The sequence below is a fragment of the Astyanax mexicanus genome, chromosome 4 (assembly GCF_023375975.1).
Source record: "Astyanax mexicanus isolate ESR-SI-001 chromosome 4, AstMex3_surface, whole genome shotgun sequence".
Classification (NCBI taxonomy): domain Eukaryota; kingdom Metazoa; phylum Chordata; class Actinopteri; order Characiformes; family Acestrorhamphidae; genus Astyanax; species Astyanax mexicanus.
The window spans coordinates 5,038,680-5,066,038 of record NC_064411.1 but is presented as its reverse complement, the minus strand read 5'-3'; the positions used below and the strand labels follow the sequence as shown (position 1 = coordinate 5,066,038).

General features: G+C 35.1%; 2 protein-coding genes across 8 annotated transcripts in view; both read right to left on the bottom strand.

Moving 5' to 3' along the window:
* Positions 1 to 27,359, bottom strand: part of LOC103028529 (NACHT, LRR and PYD domains-containing protein 3) — a 383,714-nt gene that overhangs the window by 85,215 nt on the left and 271,140 nt on the right. For 2 of the 7 annotated variants that reach the window (XM_049477119.1, XM_049477116.1), the window contains exons 1-4: positions 7,697 to 7,970; positions 4,753 to 4,860; positions 4,505 to 4,618; positions 1,620 to 1,668 (exon numbers count right to left, since the gene is read on the bottom strand). In XM_049477119.1, the coding sequence (XP_049333076.1) occupies positions 1,620 to 1,668; positions 4,505 to 4,618; positions 4,753 to 4,860; positions 7,697 to 7,746 (321 nt within the window). In that variant the 5' untranslated portion in view covers positions 7,747 to 7,970. Of the gene's footprint in view, positions 1 to 1,619; positions 1,669 to 4,504; positions 4,619 to 4,752; positions 4,861 to 7,696; positions 7,974 to 8,145; positions 8,464 to 8,563; positions 8,986 to 27,359 lie in introns of those variants that run through there. The other 5 variants (XM_049477112.1, XM_049477115.1, XM_049477114.1 and 2 more) reach the window with 5 other exon arrangements.
* Positions 18,195 to 27,247, bottom strand: LOC111197639 (gypsy retrotransposon integrase-like protein 1). Its single transcript, XM_049477222.1, has 17 exons — positions 27,105 to 27,247; positions 26,251 to 26,370; positions 25,678 to 25,856; positions 25,507 to 25,578; positions 24,268 to 24,501; positions 23,999 to 24,105; positions 22,780 to 22,948; positions 21,637 to 22,276; positions 20,987 to 21,102; positions 20,760 to 20,801; positions 20,606 to 20,677; positions 20,454 to 20,519; positions 19,715 to 19,803; positions 19,514 to 19,625; positions 19,318 to 19,426; positions 18,666 to 18,736; positions 18,195 to 18,510 (listed from the first exon to the last, which is right to left on the bottom strand). The coding sequence occupies exons 1-17, from the start codon at positions 27,181 to 27,183 to the stop codon at positions 18,406 to 18,408; spliced, it is 2,382 nt and encodes a 793-aa protein (XP_049333179.1). The 5' UTR covers positions 27,184 to 27,247; the 3' UTR covers positions 18,195 to 18,405.

The window sequence follows — 27,359 nt, the reverse complement described above, 5'->3', positions numbered from 1 at the left end:
GTGTGTTTAGCACAGGAGCAAACATTGTAACATGCAAAAGAGCATCTACAAAGCCAGAGGCAGTGGACAGATTAGTGTTTTTGGCAAAAAAACTGTAGCACAGCAATTGAGTGTAGAGTAAGAGGATCTACAATACATAGGTCTTTCACTGATTTTCACTGACCTGCATCAGTATCACATCTATCAAAATGTTGTTTTTTTTTTGCAACAAGTTTTTCAGTTTTCTGTTTGCTGTTTACAAGCATTCTAAGGACATTCTAATGGGATAAGTGCAGTATGTTAATAATTCAGAATTTTGTAGTGGAAGTGGTTTTTATATCTTGTTTATTTATTTTGTAACACTGTTATATTTTCTACTTCTTAAATGCTTGAAATTGTAATGCCCAAATAATATTTTCAGGAAACAGATAACATATTACTATATTTTGTTATGTTAATGTTATAAGTCATTTTTCATTATCTGGGCAGGGAAATCAAAATGCTAATTTACATTGAACTAGTGAATTTTTTTCTCGTGACTTTTTGCATACTGTGTGCATGTATATTATGTTCTGTAATAAATATTTTATAGACATTTGATGCATTTGGTCTGCATTGTTACAAAATTTATATTGGGATAATTATCGAGATACAGAAAAAATTATTGTGATAAAACCTTTGTCCATAACTCCCTTATTCTCTCACTAATGAGTAAAAACAAACCTTTAAGTGTGACAGAAAGTGATTTGATTTATATCGTGATACATATCGATATCGACTGATATGGAAAACTATATCGTGATAAGATTTTTTTCCATATCGCCCAGCTCTACAATGCTACATATGGAGAAAAAAAGGCACAGCACACCATCATCAAAACCTCATCCCAACTGTGAAACATGGTGGAGAGGGCATCATGGTTTGGGGCTGCTTTGCTGCCTCAGGGCCTGGACGGATTGCCGTCATAAATGGAAAACAGAATTCCCAAGTTTACCAATACATTTTGCAGGGAAACTTAAGACCATCTGTCCTCCAACTGAAGCTCAACAGAGGAGGGATGGTGCAACAAAACAACGACCCAAAACAAAGAAGTAAATCAACAACCGAACGACTTCAACAGAAGAAAATGCATCTTCTGAAGAGTCCCGACCTCCTGAACCCAACTGAGATGCTGCGGCATCATGACCTCAAGAGAGCGATTCACACCAGATATCCCAAGATTATTGCTGAACTGAAACAGTTTAGTGAAGAGTTATGATCCAAAATTCCTCCTGATCGTTCTGCAGGTCTGATCTGCAGCTACAGGAAACATTTGGTTGAGTTTTTTTGCTGCCAAAGGAGGATCAACCAGTTATTAAATGCAAAAATGCACATACTTGTTCCACCCTGTACTGTGAATATTAACATGTTGTGTTCAATAAAACCATGCAAACATATAATTTATTGTGTGGTTTTAGTTTAAGAAGACTATGTTTGTCTTTTGTTGTGATTTCATGACCAATTTATGCATAAATCCAAGTAATCCCAAAGGATTCACATACTTTTTCTTGCAACTGTATTATTAGAATCAAAACTTCAAAGTGAAATTAAATTTATATGTAAAAGAGAGATTCCCATCATATATATGGTTCAGGACTAACCTTGAATATGTGGTCCAGTTTTTCTCTGGAATAGTTGTTTTTCTTCTTACTGTGGATGAACAGAAAATCCACACTGTAATACACATGAATAAATCAGCTGATCTAATAAAATATGGTGAGATTATTACTTTAAAAAGAATATAAGCAAATAACAGATACAAATAAAAGACTGATCTGTAATTAAATCAATAATTTTATAATGCATCAGGAATACTGTTGTAGAAGAGCTAGGGAACCTAAATTCAATTCTCAGAAACTAATAGCTGAAACTGAGGGGTATTTATACTCAAAAGTTCAGGTGAGCAATCAATAGCTGGGTGAACTGGAACGCCGTAGCTTTACATGTTCTGATGAGTCATTGTAGTCCTGAAAGCGAAAATGCTGGGAAATGGAGTTTCTGGGTTCGTCAGTCCAGAGCAGACTGACAAAATTATTCTTAAAGATTAAAACCAGCCAAAACGGGCACATGTCACTCCACTGCTCATTGAGCTCCATTGGCTACCAGTTGCTACTCGCATTAAATTCAAAACCCTTACAATCGCCTACAAGGTGATGAGAGAACAGCATCCTTCCTACCTGCACTCACTCCTGAAGGCTTACGCTACCTCCCGCCTGCTGCGCTCCTCCAATGAACGTCGCCTCACTTTACCAAACAAACATTCACACAAAGCAATCCAGACTGTTCTCATACAGAGTTCCCCAATGGTGGAACAAACTAACTTCTACTACCAGATCAGGAGAATCTCTCACTATCTTTAATAAACTCCTGAAGACAGAGCTCTTCAAAGAGCACCTACTCTCCTAACACCTCTAACTAACTACCTTCTACTACCAGATGAGGAGAATCTCTATCTTTAATAAACTCCTGAAGACAGAGCTCTTCAAAGAGCACTTACTCTCCTAACACCTCTAACTAACTACCTTCTACTACCAGATCAGGAGAATCTCTCACTATCTTTAATAAACTCCTGAAGACAGAGCTCTTCAAAGAGCTCTTACTCTCCTAACACCTCTAACTAACTACCTTCTACTACCAGATCAGGAGAATCTCTCACTATCTTTAATAAACTCCTGAAGACAGAGCTCTTCAAAGAGCACTTACTCTCCTAACACCTCTAACTAACTAACTAACTAACTAACTACCTCTAACCCCATTTCCTTCTTCCCCTCCTTCACTCCTATATCCTATTATTTCCCCCTATCTAAAGATGTTTTAGTATCAACTTCTATTACTTTTGTACTTCACTATTGTAAGTCGCTTTGGACAAAAGAGTCCGCCAAAAGTAATGTAATGTAATGCTTTTAACCACTGTGTCAATGCTTAATTTGTTCCACAAATAACACAGTATTTAAATATAAATAAATAATGAACAGTGCCAATCAGCAACAATGTGAATGTAATTAGAAAGAAAACAGCTAAAATGTTCTCCAGAATTACTAAACAAAATATGTTCTAAAGTGTATTCATTTATGAACACATTACTGTTCTATGTATTGTACTAGAACACATTCTCCCATTCCTGGATGTATGTACTCACCCCAGCAACTGAGATGACAAATATATGCACAACAGATGATTAAGTTTTATTCAATGCTATTAAAGAAAAACATCAAGCTGCTTAGAGATGATCTTTTAACCTTTACATTTAACCTTTACATTGTCTATAAGAGACGACTCTTTCCTTCACTTCCTCTGGTCCATGTTGAGTGTGGTACACACCACTTCACCAAACAGCACAGTGCCTACCTGTAGCGTTTTATTTAGCCTGTGGTGCTAATTAGTGGACACACCTTGATTTAATATGTGCCTTTACTCACATTATTTTCAGAGGTACCATCATTTTTGTCCAGGCCTATTTAAGGAGTTTACTTTTTAAAACGATTATGTTGAAGCACAGTTTAAAATCAATGTCAGATTTTCATTTATTTATTTTCATAGAATTTTTATTTAGTATTACTTTTGTCACATTCAAGTTATTTCTGTGATCATTGTGGGTTTTTCATTCACGCTTTATTTTCCTGGAAACTATCAGAGCGCGCACACACACACACACACACACACACACACACACACACACACACAGCTGAAGGCATGTTTCCTCTTTCCAGGCTGTTAAAGATGGAATATGGAGCTACTCTGGTGTTTATTTCCTCCATTAAAGCTCTCAGTTAAAATCAGTTACTCAGCACATTAAAATATTCTCATTTATACTGACATTAGCAATAAAACAAAAAATAATCTAGTCTGCCAGACACAACACACTGCACAATGATTGCTGTCCCTTCACAGAATATTGTTGTGATTAATACAATTAATGTTTTTATTTGATTGATATCACTAATATAAATATAATTTAGTTTTGCCAATCTAACACTGATGCTTTTATTCAAGAATATCTGGTAGGTCACATGGTGCAGTGTTGAATATTTGGAGGTGTGAGTTTAATGTTTAAATATTAAATATATTGTTTCCATTAACATATTTATTAAGCAAATCTTACGATCATTTAAGAAGTGCAGTTTATTACAATATAATACTTTTCTAAACATGTTTTTAAATAATGCAAAATACTGTTTTTTTATTTGACAAAATTACAAAAATCATTTAGATAATGATTTTATCAGTATCACACACCCCTAATATAGATATATGTGTAATTCTCCAACCTGTAGCTGATATTGTAATTTACTCTCATTGTTCAGGTCAGTCAGTCTAATCTAAACCCCGCCCCCCATCACACCCAGCTGTGTACAACGATCATTACATACAGAAAAACTGTGTGAAAGTGTGTGTGTGTGTGTGTGTGTGTGTGTGTGTGTTATATGGTTTAAAAATGTAAATTATAGCAAAAATCAGTAAATGATGTAAGTGATGTTTCACTCACTGTGGGTCAGAGGTTATATCTTTACTGCTGAAAGTAGGACGTTCCCCGAAGGACCGGTCACTCTTCATAGAAACACAGCTGGGTTCTGGAGAAGCTCCTCTCTGGGTTTCAGTTCTGTTAACATTAAACATAGTGAAACTCCAGCATTTACACAGTGAAACTCCAACACACAGCACATCTTTAATAAAGATCAGGAACTGAAGAGCTTCACTCTCAGAACAGAACAGTAGTTTAGTGCAGTGATGTACCGAGACCCAGAGCTTCCTCCTCCACTGCTGAACTCTGGAGGATTCCTCATGGACCGGTCACTCTTCATAGACACTCCACTGGGGGCTGGAGATGCTGCTCTCTTCTCCCTGTAAACAGATCTTCATGATGATCCATGATGAGAGTAAAGTGTGGAGTAATGTGTTCCTTTACTAAAACTTATTCACAGGTTCCAGACTAACTTCTTCATAACCGTCCCAGAAGCGTCCCGAAGCTTTCTGTCAGCTGCCCCAAACTGAAAAACGCTCGTCTAATAAATATACATATTTTAATTTCTTTAACAATATTGTTTAATATATTTGTGTTTGTTATGATGTCACAATGTCATCACCTGATTAGATCATATTTACTATATGTATTTTATAGATCTGTGTCTAGTTAATAACATGTATTGGTAAGAGCTACACAATTACACAATTATACTGTATTATAAACTAAAAGGTATATTTTATACTGAACTCTAACAGAGATACAGATCAGGGGTACGTTTCCCAAAAGCGTAGTTGCTAACTACATTAGCAACTTACATAGTCTGGACGATGCAGCTGCGACGCAGGTGTTTCCCAAAAGCGTGGTTGGAACTATGGAGGTAACCACGTTTGTAACTTACATAGTGCAGCACTTAGTTAAGCTACTCAGGTGTTTCCCAAAACAGTAGTTCCAGCGAATGTTCGCAACTATCGTGGTTCAGCTGTGTCGTTCCAACTACAGCTCTAGACCTGTCGTAAGGAGTTCCTGGTGATTAGTGCAGACGATGGACGGTAGGATACAGAAAGCTGATAAATCACATTAATATTGCTGCACGAGGATTTAAGATGTCAAGTGTACATAATTATTTTTAATGTTTGTCTTTATTACATTAATTGAGCCACTTCACTTTTACCCATGTGCGCCCATGGAAAATAATTAAATTGAGTACTCAAATGTATTTTGAAAATGTAAGTTAATTGGCCATTTTTAATGTATGTCTTTAACATTTAGCTTTATTTGGCCAACATGAATTAAGTGCTCTTTAGCTAAAATGTATTTTACAGTCTTGGAAAGATGTATGTCAATTATTCAAGCAGGCGTCTCTTGAGTAAAGATAACTTGTGCTGTGAACATTTATGAATTAGTAAATAATTATTTTTTTAAACTCACTGTGCTATATGCACTCTCTGAATAAGGGTACCAAACTGTCACTGGGGTGAAACTCTAAAATGGCTTTAACGTAAACACCTGTACCCTAAGGACCTTTGAGGGTATATCTGCATTGTTTGTACCCAGTGAATGTATCCATACAGTAGGCAGGAATGTGTCTTTTAATAATATATTTATAACAAAAAAAAACTAAGTAAAAATGTCTTAAAATAAAAATGAAAATTATAGACATGTATATAAGACATGTAATAAGCAGGTGTTTTGAATTACCTAATTAATCCTCTGGAGGTAACAGGGACAGACAGAGTGTAAATAAAGAAAGCCCCATATTTAAACATGCTTTCGGTAGGATGTTCGGAAAGCCTGAATCAAAATATCAGGAGTCAGTTTAGAGTTATTAGGGGTGATTATAAACCTTATTTTTTTCATTGCTCATTTATTATTACTTTCATTATTATCAGCTGTCATTTACGCATTTGTAATACTCAGAAATAATGGCAAGGGGTTTCTGGTTGTTCAATGCACCCAAGAAGAACAGAATTACCATAAAAAATAATAAATAAATAAAAAATGTTTCACTGCATTGCACCAATGCATTGGCACTGGTGTTAAGAAGCACATCTCGATGGGAAGCACACTGCCCGCTGCACCGTCGTATGCATAGTAACACACATTTCTCAGGTTTTATATTAATAAGACTCATTCAGAATGGTGATGTATTATTATTTTGTTTTTAAAATATTGCAATAGCAAATATGTGCATTTTTTTAAAGGAACACTGTCTGTTAAAATGAATCATTTATGTATAGCAATTATTGTGTGGATTTTACTTGCAGTTCATTGTTATTTTATTAATAGTACTGTTGTCCGATATGTTCTGGTGATAATTACAATATAAATAGCCTAAATAATAAATCTGTAACAATTTTTTGGCATAATATTTTAAAGATTGTGAGTTTTGCACGATTCCTGCTGGGAAAGTCTGGCCGAACACATCTGAAAACACCTTAGTTAAGACCACGACCAACAACCACAACCAACATAGTTTAGACTTCTGTGGTACCAACAAAGTACGATGGTTTCGAGAAACGGTCGTACTTCAGATGTTAGTTAGTTTAACGATGCATCGTACCACGTTAGTTCAATGCTAGGCTCCGTCGTTGTACCGGAAACGCACCCCAGAACAGAATAGAACAAGTCTTTCTGTGAGAAGCTTCATTCCACAGCTTTAATAACAAACCCAATCACTTCCATCTGATCTATATAAATGCAGCACATCAGGATTTCCTCATTTCTAATGCTAATGTAAACCCAGACAGCGTGTGGTAAAATCCGAGACGGATCCTCAGAATGGATCTGGTTCAGAGTTCACTTTCACTACAGACTAATCCGATCCAGATTTTGAGCAAATCGTCACATTTATGTTAAAAAATATGGACCATATTTTTTTACACAAATATGCAACCACCCCATACCATAGCAACCACCTAGCAACAGCATAATATCACTACAGCAACCACCTAATACTGTTTCTGTGGTTTGTTTATCGTTTCTGTGTTTAAATACAGATTAGAAACACATTCTACTATAAGAATAACTGGCTGGTTTGTTAAGCGTTTCTCTGTGTTTAAATACAGCACAGGGTTCTGACTCTGGTCCAGGAGAAACTCTGTTCTCAATATTTTAAAACTGTAAAATATGCAGATCACAGCTCCAGGATTAGAGCTGAAACCATTACAATACAAAACTACTTTACATATTAAACCCATCACTTAATTTACTCACTTTAGGACAGGAGGTCCTCCTCCACTGCTGGAGTTCTGAAGATCCATCATTTACTCTTCTTCATTCACACACAGCTGAACACTGCCGACACCGACCCCTGAGAACAGATCAGCCGTTACAATAAAACCTTTATTCTTACAATAATGACATTATCATCAGAACTGCATTAAACAAAACCTGATAAACTAACAAAACAAAACAAACAGAGAACGATACATAACAGTGTGATTTACCCTCATTACACATTATTCTACAGATTACAGAAACATTTACTGTTATTATAATGATTATAATTTAATTATTAGTAGTAATATTACTGCATTACACAACATTATAAATATACACACTGTTCTATTATTAATAATGATATTAATATTATGTTACTGAATCAGAATAGAGAGATTATTTAAGTATAATATAAAACAGCAGGATTAAAAACGCTAACACACCACGTGATCTTGAGCTCCGTTGCTCCCCCTGCTGGTTGAACAGCGCTACTGCATATAAACACGCCTTTATAGCAGCTCCGTGTTTTTATCTCCCCAACAGATCAAAGCCCACATTAAGCAGTAATGCGCTTTAAACAGCATAAACTACACTGTGATCAATAACTATCAATCTATATCTGCGCATTTCTCTTCAGTTTACAGCATTATTGATCTGTTACAGCTGATTGTTCTCCAGCCGGTCTGATCTAGACCAGGTCCAGGTCTGATCCAGGCCCGGTTCAGATCTCCATGCTGATCCTGGTTCTTCCAGTGGAATCGGACACTGAGCTGAGCTTAAAGAATCTGAGGAACCTTTAGAACCGGTTCTGACTTTAAGCTACACGGTTCTGTTCTACATTCTCTTCAGTTCTGAACTTACCGAGTGAATCCAGACTTCTGTCCTCTTCTAATGGAGGAGACTGAACTTACTTTCACTTCCTCCTCACTGCGTCACACCGCTCTCCCTCTAAGCCCCGCCCCCTAACTCTCTCAGCGAATAGACGCTGGGAGGGCGGAGCCATTGTTCGTCAGCCAATCATATTACACGGTTGAATGGAATGTTTGAATATTCATGAGTCTGAAGTTTCTCCCACACAGCTGTAAACCCCCCCAGTTTTCAGACCGGTGTTCTGCCGAGTTCTGCTACCCGTCCAAAAGTGCTCCTCCCCGCACTGCGCATGATCTGCCCCACATTTTATAACGTTCTCATGAGTTTTTCAAGATGATTCTGTTTTCTATGACTGCATTAAACAGCCTGAGCTCACTGTCATTACTTATTTAAGGGTTACATAAAGGTAAATGACAAACAAAACAAAACAAAACAAAACAAAAAAATAATAATAAGCTATTTAGAAACAAAAATCACTAAATAATTTCATTTACCTCTTAAATACATTTTTTAAAATAAAAAACAGTTGGTTAATTTTATACTCTGACGTGACTATACTGCATGTGTGTGCACTGTGATAATAATGCTGGGAGAAAGGAGCACTGCCTCCATCTAGTGTCTTTGAGATGTTCTGCATTTTATATAAGGGTGGTTGACATCACATGGATTTTTTTTGGTCCAGTGTGTCAAATATATGTAAATTATAGAAAAACATGTCAAAAACTGTGGTGATATTGTTCAGAAATTGCTGATTTATATGAACTTACAGAGCATTCATAGGATTAACATTTTTTTCACAATTTTCAGTAAAACCAAAAAAATGCTCACATGGTGTTAATGTTACAATCACATTTCATAAAGTTATATATTTAATAAAAACAAGTAAATGAGGACTAACAGTTGGACATGGTAGGAGTAGCAGGGTGAGTGGTGAGCTCCTGGTCTAACTGGAGGATAAAACCCTCACTATCCAGCTGATCACCAACGTCAATAGAAATTCATTTCAGGTTAAATGTTGATCATGAAGTCAGATAAAAAAAAAAAAAAAACGTCAGGATAAAATCTTAAACTGTTACGTACCTGCACTCTTAAAAATTCAACAAACTTTAACTCAGAAAAACTTGATGGATGAGTGGAGCAAAAACAGAGGCCGATAGGAGGAATAAAACAAGATTATCCTCTGAGTTCTGCCATTTACGTTCTAGCCATAATGATGAAAGAATACAAGGTATTAAAAGAGGAGATTATTTAGTTAAAATCACAGCTTATACAGATGATATTACAGTTTTTATTAAAACAAAAAAAGACTTAGACATTATAATGGAATATTATACATTTAATATAAAACTTTCTGGTGCAAAGCTTAATATGGCTAAATCTGAATGTGTGTGGATTGGGGATCAAAGAAAGAAGTTCAGAGTCGATGTTCCAGATAAAGAGCAAATACAAATTTTAGGTGTGTATTTTAATAATGGTGACTGTGTGGACAGTAAGTGGAAATAAAAAAGAGGAAGTAGTTTCTGAAGAAATTAAATCCCTCTAAGAACACGTCCAACGATCAGTCACCCAAACCGAGTTCAACCAGACGCAGTGGAGGAACCAGGTCCAAGTGAAGCTCTCTACAATGGAAGTGAAAGAGTAGAGGATGGAAATGAGTCATCATGAAGATTTAAGTAGCAGCGGAAGCAGCAGCAGCAGCGGAGAGACAGACGGAGGAAATCCAAACACCAGCACCTCGTCTGAAGGAGACAGCAGCGAGGAGTACGAGTCTGCAGCAGCCGAAACACAAGCAAACCAAGTTCCTCCTCCTTCTTCATCACCTCTCCTTCCATCTATGACCAGATCTACCACCATACATACGCACAGGGGCTGCTGCATCCAACGAAACGAAACGGAAGAGTAAACCTAAAAAAGGAGGTTAGAAGCAGAATGAACGGTACACTAAGAAAAATAAAAGAAATAAACATTTCTTTATCTCCTCTGTCTGACTTAATATTGCACTATGCAGTGTTGGGGGATTCAGTATAAAAAGAACAGGAATGAGAAATTTTGTATATTTAAAAGAAAAAAAAGCAGAGATTTGGTGTGTTGTGTTTACAGTAAACGAAACTAAATACATATGAAGATATAGAAAATCCAAAAAAATGTGGGATAATGGTTATTCATTCTTTTCTATTGGAGAATGTAAAGCTGATGGAATTGGTTTATTATTCTATAATCAATTGTTTGAAATAATTAATTACAGATAATTGATTCCTGGAAGGTTAATCTATAAATTTATCAAATCTATCAATTTATAATTAATAATGTTAACACAGCTCAAGATCGAGTTATTAAAATGACACTTTTTAGAGAACTTAATGTCACGCAGATAATTAAATGGATTAGAGATGAGCATGGGAATGTAATAGAAAACAAAAAAGAAAAACAGAAACTACACAGGAAACAAAAAAATTCACAATCATTAATCAGGCTGTTCAAAATTACAAGCAGAGGACCTCTCGTCAATGTCAACCAATTACAAAGGAAGAAATTGTTAACCTGCAAAATGTATAATCCTGTATAAATGAAATTATAAGTTTATTACAAAATTATTTTAATGAAGGTATTAGAGATGGAAAAATGAATGAATTGTTCTATAAATCTGTGATTACCTTGATTTATAATAAATGAATACATTTAAATAATGATAAGGAATTTTATATAATTACTTTAGATTAGAAAAAGGCTTTTTTTCCAGGGAATATTTATGGAATGATTTGCAGCACTGTGGTTTTCCACCAAATTTCCTCCATAAGATCAAGTTATTATATGTAAAATCAGAAGCTCAAATTAATGTTAAAGGGTATTTTAAAATAATTTAAGACACATAGAGGAGTAAAACAAGGCTGCCCTTTAAGTGCAGTATTATGTGTGTGTTAAAAGTTAGTCCTCTTTTAAATAAAATTAAAAATGATACCAGAATTAAAGGAATTGATATCTTAGGTAAAGAATCTTTTAAACTTACAGACTTTGCTGATGACGACATCACAGTAATCGTGAGAAATCAGAAAGAGTTCCGGATTATAAAATTCATGAAGATGTAGCAGGAGCAAAATAAAATTTGGATAAAACAGAAGACATCTGGGGTACGTTTCCCAAAAGCGTAGTTGCTAACTACGTTAACTACGCTAACTACGTTAGCAACTTACTTAGTCTGGACGATGCAGCTGCGACGCAGGTGTTTCCCAAAAGCGTAGTTGGAACTATGGAGGTAACCACGTTAGTAACTTACATAGTGCGAACCTTAGTTAAGCTACTCAGGTGTTTCCCAGAACCGTGGTTCCAGCAAATGTTCGCAACTACAGTGGTTCAGCTGCGTCGTTCCAACTACAGCTCTAGACCTGTCGTTAAGAGCTTAGTTGCTGGTGATTAGTGCAGACGATGGACGGTAGGATTCAGAAAGCTGATAAATCACATTAATATTGCTGCACGAGGATTTAAGATATCAAAAGTACCTATTTCTTTTTAATGTTTGTGTTTATTACATTAATTGAGCCACTTCACTTTTACCAATGTGCGCCCAGGTAAAATAATACAATTCAGTCCTTTTTTTAATGTATGTCTTTAACATTTAGCTTTATTTGGCAAACATGAATTCAGTGTAGTGAAAAGAGAAGTGCTCTTTAGCTAAAATGTATTTTACAGTCTTGGAAAGATGTATGCCAATTATTCAAGCAGGCATCTCTTGAGTAAAGATAACTTGTGCTGTGAACATTTATGAAATAGTTAATAATTATTTTTTTAAACCCATTGTGCTATATGCACTCTGTGAATAAGATATGCAATAAGCAGGTGTTTTGAATTACCTAATTATCCTCTGCAGGTAACAGGGCCAGACAGAGTGTGAATAAAGAAAATTTATTATTTAGCCAATACAACGTGTTTCTAGGCCTATACAAATGTTATCAATTAGTATTTGTTAAATAATATATTACAGGAAATAAGTAGAAATATGTAGGCTACATTAATATATATGTAAAAAATAATAACATTAATTGCCATTATGAGAAAAAACATTAAGAGAATAAAACCACGACTGGGATTCGAACTAGGCGTCCATCCGGTGTCTGTCGAGTTTTGCTACCCTGTCAAACCGTACTATCCTAGTGCATATTTAATTTTTAAATATAAAATTGCTAGAAAAAGCCCCATATTTAAACATGCTTTCGGTAGAATATTTGGAAAGCCTGAATCAAAATATCAGGAGACAGTTTTGGGTTATTAGGGTGATTATAAACCTTATTTTTTTATTATTGCTAACTTATAATTACTTTCATTATCATCAGCTGTCATTTACGCATTTGTAATACTCAGAAATAATGGCAAGGGGTTTCTGGTTGTTTAATGCAACCAAAAAGAACAGAATTACCATAAAAAAACAATAAATAAATAAATAATGTTTCCACGCATGGGCGCTGGTGTTGAGAAGCACATCTCGATGGGTTGCACAATTCGACAGAACACCGCGCGCTGCACGTCGTAGGCGCTCTGCTGAACCACTGAGTAACACATTTCTCATGTCTCATTTTAATAAGACTTCTTCAGAATGGTGATTATTTTATTTAAAAAAAATATTGCAATAGCAAATATGTGTATGTTTTTTTTAAGTAACACTGTCTGTTACAAATAATAATGAATATATAGCAATTATTGTCTACATTTTACTTGCAGTTCATTGTTATTTTATTAATAGTATTGTTGTCCGTTATGTTCTGGTGATAATTACAATATAAATAGCCTAAATGATACATTAGTAACATATTTTTGGCATAATATTTTAAAGATTGTGAGTTTTGCACGTTTTCTGCTGGGAAAGTCTGGCCGAACACATCTGGAAACACCTTAGTTAAGACCACAGTGGTTCAAACCAACATAGTTCAGACTTCTGTCGTACCAACAAAGTACGATGGTTTCGGGAAACGGTCGTACTTCAGATGTTAGTTAGTTTAACGATGCATCGTACCACGTTAGTTCAATGCTAGGCTCCGTCGTTGTACGGGAAACGCACCCCTGAGCTAGCTAGCTAAGCTAGGTGACTGAAGCTAATTTAGCGATTAGCATGTAGAATTAAAGAGGCTAAAAACAGCAGTAAAACAGCAGGTAGGTGTTCATACTGTCCCCTGTGTGTGTCTTTTATATTGTAATTAGTGTATTTAGCCACACTGGTGTTAGAACTCGGCTATGTGAGCGGTTGCTATGGCTTGTAACTAGGTAGCTAAGCGCTAGCTAGCTAGCGTAGCGGCCTCTATTTTCAGCCATTTCAGTCAAAATTGTGTAAATCTAAGCTTACTGTAAATAAATGTAAGAGCTTTACTCACCCAAATAATCAGTTTTAAGGAGAGAAATCTGTGTAGATTAAAGTCCAGCGCTCGTTTGACTTGTGTCAAAAGTTTTTTTAGGAAATTAAAGTTTTGTTTACTTCGGTGCCCCCCTGCTGAAGGGTCCCCTATTTTACATTCAGATTAAAATACTCTATATTAACTAGAAAATATATTCACTTAAGCTTTTATTTTAATAGTAACAGCTCTTACTCTGATATTGGTGGCTGATAATGTGTGTAATAATGCATATTTTATGCCTATAGGAGACATGGTGTTTCTTCATTAGGCTCCCTAAGTAGTGTACAAGATAAAAAATCTAGAAAAATAGCCTCACGCTGCGGAAATGCGGAAACGTGTTTTTAATTTCCTTAACGCAATTGTTTGTTTGTTTGTTAATTTATTAATCATAAATATTTGTATATAATACAATATAATATATAATTTGTGTGGATTTTTAATGTAATAGTTTTCTATGTAATACTTATTTTTTTGTGTAATAATCTTGTGACTTGTTTTGTCAGCTTTGTGTGGTGTGTTCAAACAAGTGCGTGAATATATTACAGGTCCAGATACAGTAAATTCTTACATTAACTTTTTTGTTTGTTTGTTGAGATGATTTTATTCAGCAGCTGCTATTATCTGCTCCTGATCAGATTTCTAGAGGAGATGTTTTTTGGTGGAGCTTGGAGGCCATCTGCTGGTGGAACACAGACACTGCAGTGATTTATGAATGAGTGAGAATACAAATCTGTTTACCTGGGGTGCGTTTCCCGTACAACGACGGAGCCTAGCATTGAACTAACGTGGTACGATGCATCGTTAAACTAACTAACATCTGTAGTACGACCGTTTCCCGAAACCATCGTACTTTGTTGGTACCACAGAAGTCTGAACTATGTTGGTTTGAACCACCGTGGTCTTAACTAAGGTGTTTCCAGACGTGTTCGGCCAGACTTTCCCAGCAGAAAACGTGCAAAACTCACAATCTTTAAAATATTATGCCAAAAATATGTTACTAATGTATCATTTAGGCTATTTATATTGTAATTATCACCAGAACATAACGGACAACAATACTATTAATAAAATAACAATGAACTGCAAGTAAAATGTAGACAATAATTGCTATATATTCATTATTATTTGTAACAGACCGTGTTACTTAAAAAAAACACACATATTTGCTATTGCAATATTTTTTTTTTAAATAAAATAATCACCATTCTGAAGAAGTCTTATTAAAATGAGACATGAGAAATGTGTTACTCAGTGGTTCAGCAGAGCGCCTACGACAGTGCAGCGCGCGGTGTTCTGTCGAATTGTGCAACCCATCGAGATGTGCTTCTCAACACCAGCGCCCATGCGTGGAAACATTTTTTATTTATTTATTGTTTTTTTATGGTAATTCTGTTCTTTTTGGGTGCATTAAACAACCAGAAACCCCTTGCCATTATTTCTGAGTATTACAAATGCGTAAATGACAGCTGATGATAATGAAAGTAATTATAAGTTAGCATTAATAAAAAAAATAAGGTTTATAATCACCCTAATAACCCTAAACTGTCTCCTGATATTTTGATTCAGGCTTTCCAAATATCCTACCGAAAGCATGTTTAAATATGGGGCTTTTTCTAGCAATTTTATATTTAAAAATTAAATATGCACTAGGATAATACGGTTTGACAGGGTAGCAAAACTCGACAGACACTGGATGGAAGCCTAGTTCGAATCCCAGTCGTGGTTTTATTCTCTATGTTTTTTTTTCATAATGGCAATTAATGTTATTATTTTTTACATATATATTAATGTAGCCTACATATTTCTACGTATTTCCTGTAATATATTATTTAACAAATACTAATTGATAACATTTGTATAGGCCTAGAAACACGTTGTATTGGCTAAATAATAAATTTTCTTTATTCACACTCTGTCTGGCCCTGTTACCTCCAGAGGATAATTCGGTAATTCAAAACACCTGCTTATTGCATATCTTACACAGAGTGCATATAGCACAATGGGTTTAAAAAAATAATTATTAACTATTTCATAAATGTTCACAGCACAAGTTATCTTTACTCAAGAGATGCCTGCTTGAATAATTGACATACATCTTTCCAAGACTGTAAAATACATTTTAGCTAAAGAGCACTTCTCTTTTCACTACACTGAATTCATGTTTGCCAAATAAAGCTAAATGTTAAAGACATACATTAAAAAAAAGGACTGAATTTTATTATTTTACCTGGGCGCACATGGGTAAAAGTGAAGTGGCTCAATTAATGTAATTAACACAAACATTAAAAAAAATAGGTACACTTGACATCTTAAATCCTCGTGCAGCAATATTAATGTGATTTATCAGCTTTCTGAGTCCTACCGTCCATCGTCTGCACTAATAACCAGGAACTAAGCTCCTAACGACAGGTCTAGAGCTGTAGTTGGAACGACGCAGCTGAACCACGGTATTTGCGAATATTCGCTGGAACTACGGTTTTGGGAAACACCTGAGTAGCTTAACTAAGGTTCGCACTATGTAAGTTACTAACGTGGTTACCTCCATAGTTCCAACCACGCTTTTGGGAAACACCTGCGTCGCAGCTGCATCGTCCAGACTATGTAAGTTGCTAACGTAGTTAGCAACTACGCTTTTGGGAAACGTACCCCTGTTTTGTAATGTTTTATTTGTTTACATGAATTTGGATTATGAGGGTCACATATGGTTGTCTAATAGTCTAATAGAGTTTTTAACTGAACTAAAGTCTGAATTATTGATATAAAATGTACAATAACTTACACACTTTTTATTGTTTACTTATTAGGGTTCAAGCACCGAAGGTGCGTAGAACCCTACCCTGATAGCAGACTACTCCGATCCGGATCCGTTTTACCTCCGGCAGATCCGCGCTACAGTCAGGTCTGTTTAGTGGATCTGGTCCGGTGTTCTGACGATTTGTCCTACCTTGTCGAAACGTCCTACCGTGGCGCAGAATGATAGATTATATCTGTCGATTTATGCTACTTTGTCGAAAAATACTACCGCGCGTGTTTTGTGTTTCACTTTCTATTTGATAATACTCCTTTCATTAAAACTATAGGTAGGATAATTCGATAGCCTAATTATAATCATAAAACAGTACTCCCTTCATTAAAACTATAGGTAGGATAATTTGATAGCCTAATTATAATCATAAAACAGTACTCCCTTCATTAAAACCATAGGTAGGATAATTTGATAGCCTAATTATAATCATAAAACAGTACTCCCTTCATTAAAACTATAGGTAGGATAATTTGATAGCCTAATTATGATCATAAAACTGTACTCCCTTCATTAAAACTATAGGTAGGATAATTTGATAGCCTAATTATAATCATAAACCAGTACTCCCTTCATTAAAACCATAGGTAGGATAATTTGATAGCCTAATTATGATCATAAAACAGTACTCCCTTCATTAAAACCATAGGTAGGATAATTTGATAGCCTAATTATAATCATAAAACAGTACTCCCTTCATTAAAACCATAGGTAGGATAATTTGATAGCCTAATTATAATCATAAAACAGTACTCCCTTCATTAAAACCATAGGTAGGATAATTTGATAGCCTTAATATGATCATAAAACAGTACTCCCTTCATTAAAACCATAGGTAGGATAATTTGATAGCCTAATTATAATCATAAAACAGTACTCCCTTCATTAAAACCATAGGTAGGATAATTCGATAGCCTAATTATAATCATAAAACAGTACTCCCTTCATTAAAACTATAGGTAGGATAATTTGATAGCCTTAATATGATCATAAAACAGTACTCCCTTCATTAAAACTATAGGTAGGATAATTTGATAGCCTAATTATAATCATAAAACAGTACTCCCTTCATTAAAACTATAGGTAGGATAATTTGATAGCCTAATTATGATCATAAAACAGTACTCCCTTCATTAAAACTATAGGTAGGATAATTTGATAGCCTAATTATGATCATAACACAGTACTCCCTTCATTAAAACTATAGGTAGGATAATTTGATAGCCTAATTATAATCATAAAACAGTACTCCCTTCATTAAAACTATAGGTAGGATAATTTGATAGCCTAATTATGATCATAAAACAGTACTCCCTTCATTAAAACCATAGGTAGGATAATTTGATAGCCTAATTATAATCATAAAACAGTACTCCCTTCATTAAAACTATAGGTAGGATAATTTGATAGCAGAAATAACCACAATCGGATGACCTGATGGGAGTTGATTAAGGTTCACTGTGATTTTACTGAATCCCCAAAGTTTTTTTTTCTCATGGTTTGCTAATACTTTTACTAATTAAGTTGAACATTGCATTGTAATCCAATAACACACATTTTTATAAACATATTATACAGTGTACTTAGATTTTACATTTTAAAACAAACAGTGCAAAGTGCAGCTTAATCCAGGAAAAAATACATTCAGGTTATTTGTTAACTGTACACTTTCTACAGTGGTAGTTGGCGGAAATCTCTTTACTATATTGGACACATTCAAAATGTGCCCAGCGACTGCACACATCACACTGCACCTAAAAAAAAAAAAAAAAATCAAATTGATATCCATTAACAATGTGTGACAAATGGGAAAAAGAAAACATTAAAAACGATTATATTTACTTATTTATTTTATTGTAACTCATTAACAATGAGAGTACTGCATACTTGCAGACATGTAAATATTTACCATTTCAGTCATGCTCTTGTCTCCATCCCCTTCCAGCATAGAGCAAACTGTGCAGTAGTCCTCTGCATTGCCTTGAAGCAAATTCATTTTCATTATTTTTTTTTTGCACAAAAAGAAAAATGCTACTGCAATGACAATGTTACATGACTGCAGTGACCCTGAAATGGTGGTGTTAGTTTGTGTTGTTCTGATGTGAGTGGATCAGACACAGCAGTGCTGCTGGAGTGTTTAAATAGAACTGTGTCACTGTTGGACTGAGAATAATACATCAACCAGAAACATCCAGCCAACAGTGTCATGTTTGCACTGATCAAGGACTAGAGGAACACAAACTGTGCAGCTATTATCTCTAACTTTACATTAACAAGGTAGACCTACCAGTTAGAAATTAATAATAGAGTGGACAGTGAATGGACAGTGTTCGAAAACAACAGCAACACTGTAGTGTCTCACCCACATGTACCAGTACAACACACACTGAAAGAACTGTGAGTATTTTATGGTTGTATTTCACTGATGACAAGCATCACTACACAATTTGATTCATACATAAAATACTATATCACCTAACCAAAATTGATTCATAGAGCATAGGTGAGAGACAAAATATAATGTACGATATGGTAATAATGGCCACTGCTACACAACTCACCTTTACGTTCAAGCAATGAACAGGCTATCCCCATTCGGGCGGTGCTAATAGCTGCTTGTGTTGTCTGCACATTGTCGATAGCTCCAGTAGAAAGAAAATCTTCTGCGAACTGCAATATTATTTACAAACCTTTTAAACCATACACCAATTGGCCTGAAGATATTTATGTGAACAAAAGCTGAAAAAGTTAACATACCTTTAGCACTAAAACGCCACAGCTGCTCGCATCTTGCTGTGGGTTGTGTTTCAATACTGTTGTTCGCCATTCAGCGCTGTGATCTTGGTGTCCAATCATCTTTAAAAAATTCCTATTTGGCCCAAAACATAATATTTGCAATCAGAACGCGTATGTTTCTTTGTAAAAAAGATGAAATAGGTTTCTTAATAAGAAGCTTACCTCCAGTTCCGCAAAATCTTTCTCTCATATAATCCCTCATTTCCCATGGGGTCAATGATGGAGAGGATCTTTCTTGACATGCTGACAATCTAAAAAAAATTAATGTAAATACTTTGGTTTAACAGTGATTTTCTGTTAATTTTTTTTCCCAAATACAATCCTATTTCCAAAAAAAGTAACACAAAAAAATGTACAAAAGCTGAATAATTCTAAAAACACCCGGTGGAAAAAATTATTTGATTTGAAAGGTCAGTAAGATGACTGAGTATATTATGTGTCTCCCCGTCCTTAGTTCCCAAATGATTAACACAGTGGTGAACATTTTTTTTTTTAATTTGTTGCTTGTATTAAATTTAAAACAATGCATTTTCATGCATTGATATGATATGGTTTAAATAAATTTAACATTATTACATCCTGCATTTATTTATATTGTGTACAAAAATGGTTCTTTACCTCAAACAAATCTTTCTTTAAGATTGTCCAATGTATTTTACGTACACACAGTATTACTCAGATCACTGTTCATTCCAAAATATTTCAGTGTTTAACCCCTTTAAAAATACCCTTGTTGGTGAAATAGGAACTAAGAATTAAATGCTTGAATTTGATTTTATGAACTTCAGTGTTTTCCACTGTAGTATGCATTGAAATATATATCCTGACAATATATTGTGACCCATAACTGGAAATGAACAAAGCAACATTACTGGAAATATGTAATTTTAAGAACACACACCACAAGAATCCAATGTCCTCCGGTATTGACAGGGCACAGCCATGTGTCCTCAACTGGGAACTTCATCTGCGTTTAGGTTTTCAACAGAAAATATTAGTTATGGTTCTAAATGGGTTAAGTAATCACCAGAACTTTATGTGTAAATGCATTACCTTTCTGAGACATCGAAACTGTCCAGCAGCTAAAGAAGAAGCAACCACTGCACACAGCTGATATACAGGCGTCTGTAAAACAGCAACCAGCAATTAGTATGATAAGAACATATCAAAGAATCTCAAAATAACTACATCCTTAAACCCTACTTGCCTTATGTTGTTCAATCAGATGGTTCAGGTATGCATCAATCACCTATATTCACACAATAATTGTTAATAAACAAATAAACAATTTGTTTATAAAAAAAATCTCTCTAAGGATTTTGTTCCAACTGCCTGGCCTCTTTGAATAGTTTGATCCAGCAGCAAAAGTGTCCAGCCAGTTGGAACTAAATCCTGAGAAGGACTAATTAAACTTTATTTATTTCTAATTCTTACTTCATCAGCGACCCATTCGGTCCCTTGCAGTGTTCTAAAAGAAGAATCATACAATTTGTATGGCCCGGCAACTGCTTCCACCTGATTGTTGTCCTTTGAAGACCAGAGTCTCATTACTGAAAATAAATATGTAAACATTAGCATCACCATATCAGTTATATACTGATAAACAAGGCTAAAACAGGGCAAAATAAAACAAACAGTGTAAAACAAACAGGCCAACAGGCCTCATGCAAACAAAAAAAGCAAAAATAAATGGGATGGACATGATAACCTAAACAATGATTGTTATTTAACAAATATGTTTAAAGGAATCATCTAGGACTGTGGGAGAATCAATGGAAAGTAGTGTGCATAGCCTAATTCATAAGATGTTAGGTGTAAAAATCCAACCTAGGGGCTGGAGAAGAATTCCTTCGATACATCAAATACCTTGCATTTTCATAGGTTATTTTGTCCACCCTAAAATGTGAAATGGCAAGATTAAGACCAACAGTTCAAACACAGCCAGGGGGCTTATAGAAAGAAGAAGAAGAAGAAGAAAACAGTTTATCATGGGCAAACCTCCATGAACAAAAATGTTCTGGGTTAGACCAAACTGGTAACAAACGGACCAACAGGTCAAAATCTGAACTTTGTAACTATGCCACCTTCTTCTTGAATGCTTCTTTCAGTGTTTGATGAGCTCTTCATTGCAGGCTTTTCAGTTACTGAAGTTGTTTCAGTGTTTGATGAGCTCTTTGTTGCAGGCTTTTCAGTTACTGTGGTTGTTTGCACATGTTTTTTGACATCAGCTTGTTTTGAAGCTAAACGTATAACTGAGCACCGTTGTACATTTGGGTCTGTGTACTCTTCTGAACTCTTCTTCTTGGAAGAAGACTGCTGAGGACAAGGAGAGAAGATGCTGCTGCTACTGTCGGCTGCCTGGCTTCTTCTATATGGTTTTAGATGGCCAATGTTGTATTTGTTTTTCAGGATGGCTCCTTCAGGGTTTTTTAATGTGACAAGTTTGCCACGGACTGACTGGATAACATATGGACCAGAGAAATCCGGTTCTATTCTTCCGCCTTTCCTTCCTCGCTTCCTCATATTCAGTAGAAGTACTTCATCCCCATCATTATACTCAACATTTTGGTATTTCTTCTGCACTTTTCTGGCATATGCTTCTTTTTGTTTTTCTTGAGACTTACGTATGTTATCTTCTGCTGTTTTTTTAACAGCTTCCGATGTTTTTTGTTTTGAATCAAGAAACTCGCTGTATCCTCCTTCAGGGAGAATAATCTTGGAAAGCTAAATTGAAAAACAGTCAGCAAATGTTACCCCAATTAGTGAATACAGTAGACCAGAGTAAACTGCCTTATCCAAACTGCCTGCATCAGATAAACATTAGTTTGAGCAGAGAGAGAGAGAGAGAGAGACAGAGAGAGAGAGAGAGAGAGACAGAGAGAGAGAGAGAGAGAGAGAGACAGACAAGCCCCAGTTTCAGGTGTTTTTGTTCATCCTTCCTCTGTGAAAAGACAGCTGAATGTTATGGGTCTAGAAGGATGTGTTTCAGTCATAAAGCCCTCAATGAGAAAGGAAGATACAGACACAAAACAAGGAAGGTAGGAAGGTTCTGGTGTTCTCAGTATAATGTACTCACCACTCCAGAGTCCAGACCTCAACACTGTTACATGTTATTTAGGATTATGATGGTAAGAAGAAAATTATCAACAGACTTCCAAGACTGTCATCTGAGAAACTAATAGAGAGTCATAATTTTATTACAATTGTAAAGACAAAAACATACTTACTGGCACTTCAACAGGAACCTCTGAAGGGAACACTGCCTCCCTCCCATACATCAAAAGAAACGGGGAGAATTTTGTGGTAGTGTGCACTTTAGACCGCAATGAAAACAGGGTGGCATCCAGATAGACATTCCAATCGTTTTGCTGGTCATTGACCAATTTTTTAAGGGCTCTAAAATGCAAAAATATAATTAATTAAAAAAATTGCTTCGTAAACCAAATTACCAATAAATAATAGCTAATGCCAGTATATATAAGTGGTTCCCAATATCCACCATGTGGAATACCAGTGACGTTTTGGCTACATCTCTGAAATGAATCTTCATTTCATTCATTCCATTAACTATCTGTACAGACACTATATGTCCAGGACATGACCAAACATTTATTTTACTTAATATTTTACTCTTTATCATGAATTAGTTATGATACAGAGTAATGTGTTGTTCCCTGGTCCCACTTGCATATCACTTTTTCAACTTAAATTGACGATTTATTAGACTAGTAGTTTATCCTGTGCTGAAAGCTGAATGAAGTGTGACTGCTGTTAAAGTATGAAGGGGTGCTTAACTGTACAAAAGTTAGGGGAACAAATGATCTATATTAATTTGCTAAAGGAAATGCATTGCTTGCTGGAAAAGAATGAAATCATCAAGTTTATGCACAAAAAAACACCATGTGACATGTTTTAGAGCAATGCTTTTATGCATTTCCAAATCAGAAAAAGTTGGGAAAGTGTGGAAAATGCAAACAAACAATCCAGTGTTTTTTACATGTCCCTTTATTTCATTGCAGACAACTTATTTGTTAATATACTTCAAATACTGTATTATAGGCCTATAGCACATCCTTAAAGTTGGCACAGTGAAGCATTTACTACTTTGTAGTGCCCTTCTCACGATGATCATAATTGGTTTAGGCACCAAGGATATCAAACAACGAAGAAATATTTCGTTATTTTACAAAATTGTATTGCTGTACTATCCCAACCTTTTAGGATTGTGTTGAAGGCCTAAAATCTAAAACTAATGTATGACATGCAATTAACATGAAGTTGATCAGACAAAACAGGAAATATGTTGAGTCCACACTGTCTGCAATGCCATTAACAATGTAAGGGACACTTGTATTACATGCATTTGCCACTTTCCATAAGGCACTATATAGGGTGTGGTTGAATTGGCTTTGCCTTGCAAGCATTGTAATAAATACAAAAATATACCTTTTTATATTGTCATTAGTCTTCTCATCCAGGCCATTTGTTTGTGGATGATAGGCTGCTGTTACGCTCCTTTGGATGTGTAGCAATTCACAAAGCCTATGGTTAAGCTTTAAAAAGATATGATTATTGTAATCAAATATATTTATAAAAACATTCAATTTGCATGCAAAATAAATACACAATCATCACAAGCATAGTGTCAAGACAGCAACTATGAATCCTAATAAACAGAGGGCTCAAAAGTTTTCCAGTTTAATGATTACGCTTACATCATTAACAAATTCCCGTCCCTGATCTGAAAGGATGCGCTTTGGACAGCCATGTCTATAAATGATAGAACAAAGATTTCTACCCACTTCAGCTGCAGATTTAGTTTTCAAAGGAAAGGCCTCTACCCATTTTGAGAAATAATCTGTAACTGTCAAAATGTATTGAAAGCCATCTGAAGTTTTTGGTAATGGTCCTGTTAGGTCTATCCCAATGAGCTCCCAGACCGCAGACACCTACAAAGCAAAAAACAAATAAGCTATAATTAAAGACAGATATATAGATACTTTATTGATCCCAAAGGAAATTTAGCAGCCAGTAGCAGTTACAAAACACAGTAGAAAAACAATAGGTGTAGTACAATAAGAGAGCACAGTAAGGGATATAAGACTCTAAACTAAAATTCAAAACTGAGACTTAAAAATATATACATAAATATATAAATACAAAAACTATACATAAAGTATGGAAGTAATCAGTTGTAGATATGAGGTAGTGCAGTAGAAAAATAAAAGTAGGGCTGGTCACTATATTTCTTACATAATTATTTTTTTGATCATGGACATTGTTGATTACAAAAAGAGCACAATCAATCATATCTAGTTGGAATTTGTGCAGTTCAGGATATAACATGTTGAATAAAATGGAAGGAGAGTATTTGCTTGTCTTTTAATTTTTCTCACTTTCAGAAAAAAAGAATGACACTGTGTCAGAATTATTTAAGAACCATGACATTATATTTTGATCGATTTACTTGGCTTTATTTCATTAGACTGTTTAAGTTAAGGAGAAGGTAAGGAGGAGTTTGAATTAGTCACTGGAAACATGACACTGTTGCAGTCCAAAAAAAAACATGCAACCTCAAACCAGTAACTTTAAAGGAGATGGCAAAAGTTTGTAGCTTATAATGAATATTTAAGTTGATATACGGAGGTTTTACTAAATATTTCGCAGTAATTTCATTGCTCCACTGGTTAGGACATTTCATAAAATGCAAAAGACAGCTTATGTGCTGAAACCATAAATGAGAAAATTGATGCAGGAGCATGTATTATGGCTTTATTTTTCATTGGCATTATGAGTTTCTACCATAATTGAATAGTGTTGCAACGTCTATATTGTGCAGCTCAGTTCACTACATTTTCAACATGCAATGAGAGAAAACTCTCTTTTTGGTTTAACTTGGTAAAAGCAATCACAACCACATGCGAATTATTCAGTACAAAAACACAATTATTTACCTTAATGCACTGTAGTGGTTGTGCAGCGGTCAAAGGCTTTCCAATTTTCTGGCATTTATCACATTCCAGTACCTTTAAGATGAACCCAATTAAAATCCAAACAGCTTGCAATTATTTGAAAATACAGTAATTGGTTAAAAAAAACTAACAAATGAGAAAAAAAATACATACCCAGTTGTCAATGTCGATTGACATTCCATGCCAGTAAAATCTGGAACACATGGCTGTCCGTGTTTTTAAGATTCCTGAATGTCCACCCATGGGAGAGGAATGAAACTCCTGGAACAGCAACATGGCTTCTTCTTTGGTTTTAATAACCCTTCTTTGATTCCCAAAAAACAGATCTCCATCTACATAATACAATTAAATACTTTATTAGATTATCAATGAGATTTTACAGTCCTACCTATGGTTTTAATGAAGGGAGTACTGTTTTATGATTATAATTAGGCTATCAAATTATCCTACCTATAGTTTTAATGAAGGGAGTACTGTTTTATGATCATAATTAGGCTATCGAATTATCCTACCTATAGTTTTAATGAAGGGAGTACTGTTTTATGATCATAATTAGGCTATCGAATTATCCTACCTATAGTTTTAATGAAGGGAGTACTGTTTTTGCTTGTAATTCTGAATTCTGAACATAATCACCATATATATGCTATACATCTGAGTGTGTGTGTGGGTGAGAGAGAGAGCAAAAAGGAGATCATAAAAAGAGAGATGCTTATATAAACTAACCCTTTATCTGAAAATTGGAGGCATATCTCCGAAGGTTCTGCCGCTGTGATTTGTCAAAGTCTGATGGGTATGATCCCGAAGACAGAAGATTGTATACTGTTTCCCACTTCTTTTCCATGGCTATCACGGAAGATGGATGGAAGAAAAGGGTCAATTTAAAGTCCAAAACAATTTCAAAAAGCACTGATAATACCACTCTATTATAATAGAAATATATATATATATATATATATATATATATATATATATATATATATATATATATATATATATACACACACAAATATATGCACATATATATTTACACACACACACACACACACACACACACATATATATATATATATATATATATTATACTATATTACTGTATATTAAGTATTCATGGTTTGGCCTGTTTAAGTTTCAGTTTCGTAGACAATAGGCTCAACTAACCGTGTCTAGAAGGCTAGCTTTAATTCACTCGGCTAGCTAACTTCTGTGTACATTTATCAGGCTAAAAGACAAGTCTTAACTCCAGACTAATGTACCTGTATTTGCTCAAAAGCCCTAAAACAGCCTCTGAATATATTTGTGCTCTTGAGCCCACCAAATTAATGAGGTAAGGCTCGTAGTTACACGTGGGTAAGCGCAAACTACCGAAAACACCGAGAGTAACGTTAACGTTACAAACATTGAATAGTTTTGAACTTAACCGCACCATTTTTAACCACTCAAGGTATTTTTTTCTTCTATGTACACGTTTAAAACACTCCTGCAGACATTAACATGACGCCTAGTTCATATAGTAAGCTTAAAGCAAACAATGAACATTAAATAGACGTTAAAACATTATAAAGAGCAAGTTAACTCACCGTACTTATATCCAGGTAGGATAAAATTATGGGCGTACCCGAAAACCATCGTCATTTGACGTAAAAATGATGTGCGCATGCGCAGTAAGCCTCGGTAGGACCACTCGATGGGTAGGATGAAATGATAGAACACCGGACTTGAGAAGGTGCGTTAAATTTACATTGGAACTGGAACACGGAGCTCCGAACAATGTAACCTCTGAACTGAACGCTTCCTAGTTTAAAAACGAGGGCATTGTGGAACACAGAATTCCA

Bases quoted from the DNA above. Each gene is read 5' to 3' on its own strand.
- LOC111197639 (XM_049477222.1), bottom strand. From the start codon at position 27,183: ATGCGCACATCATTTTTACGTCAAATGACGATGGTTTTCGGGTACGCC. The intron at 20,802-20,986 runs GTAAGAATTAGA...GTGTGAATATAG, and splicing joins CCGAATGGGTCGCTGATGAA to GTGATTGATGCATACCTGAA. The intron at 18,737-19,317 runs GTGAGTTGTGTA...ATTTGCTTCAAG, and splicing joins TTCATTGCTTGAACGTAAAG to GCAATGCAGAGGACTACTGC.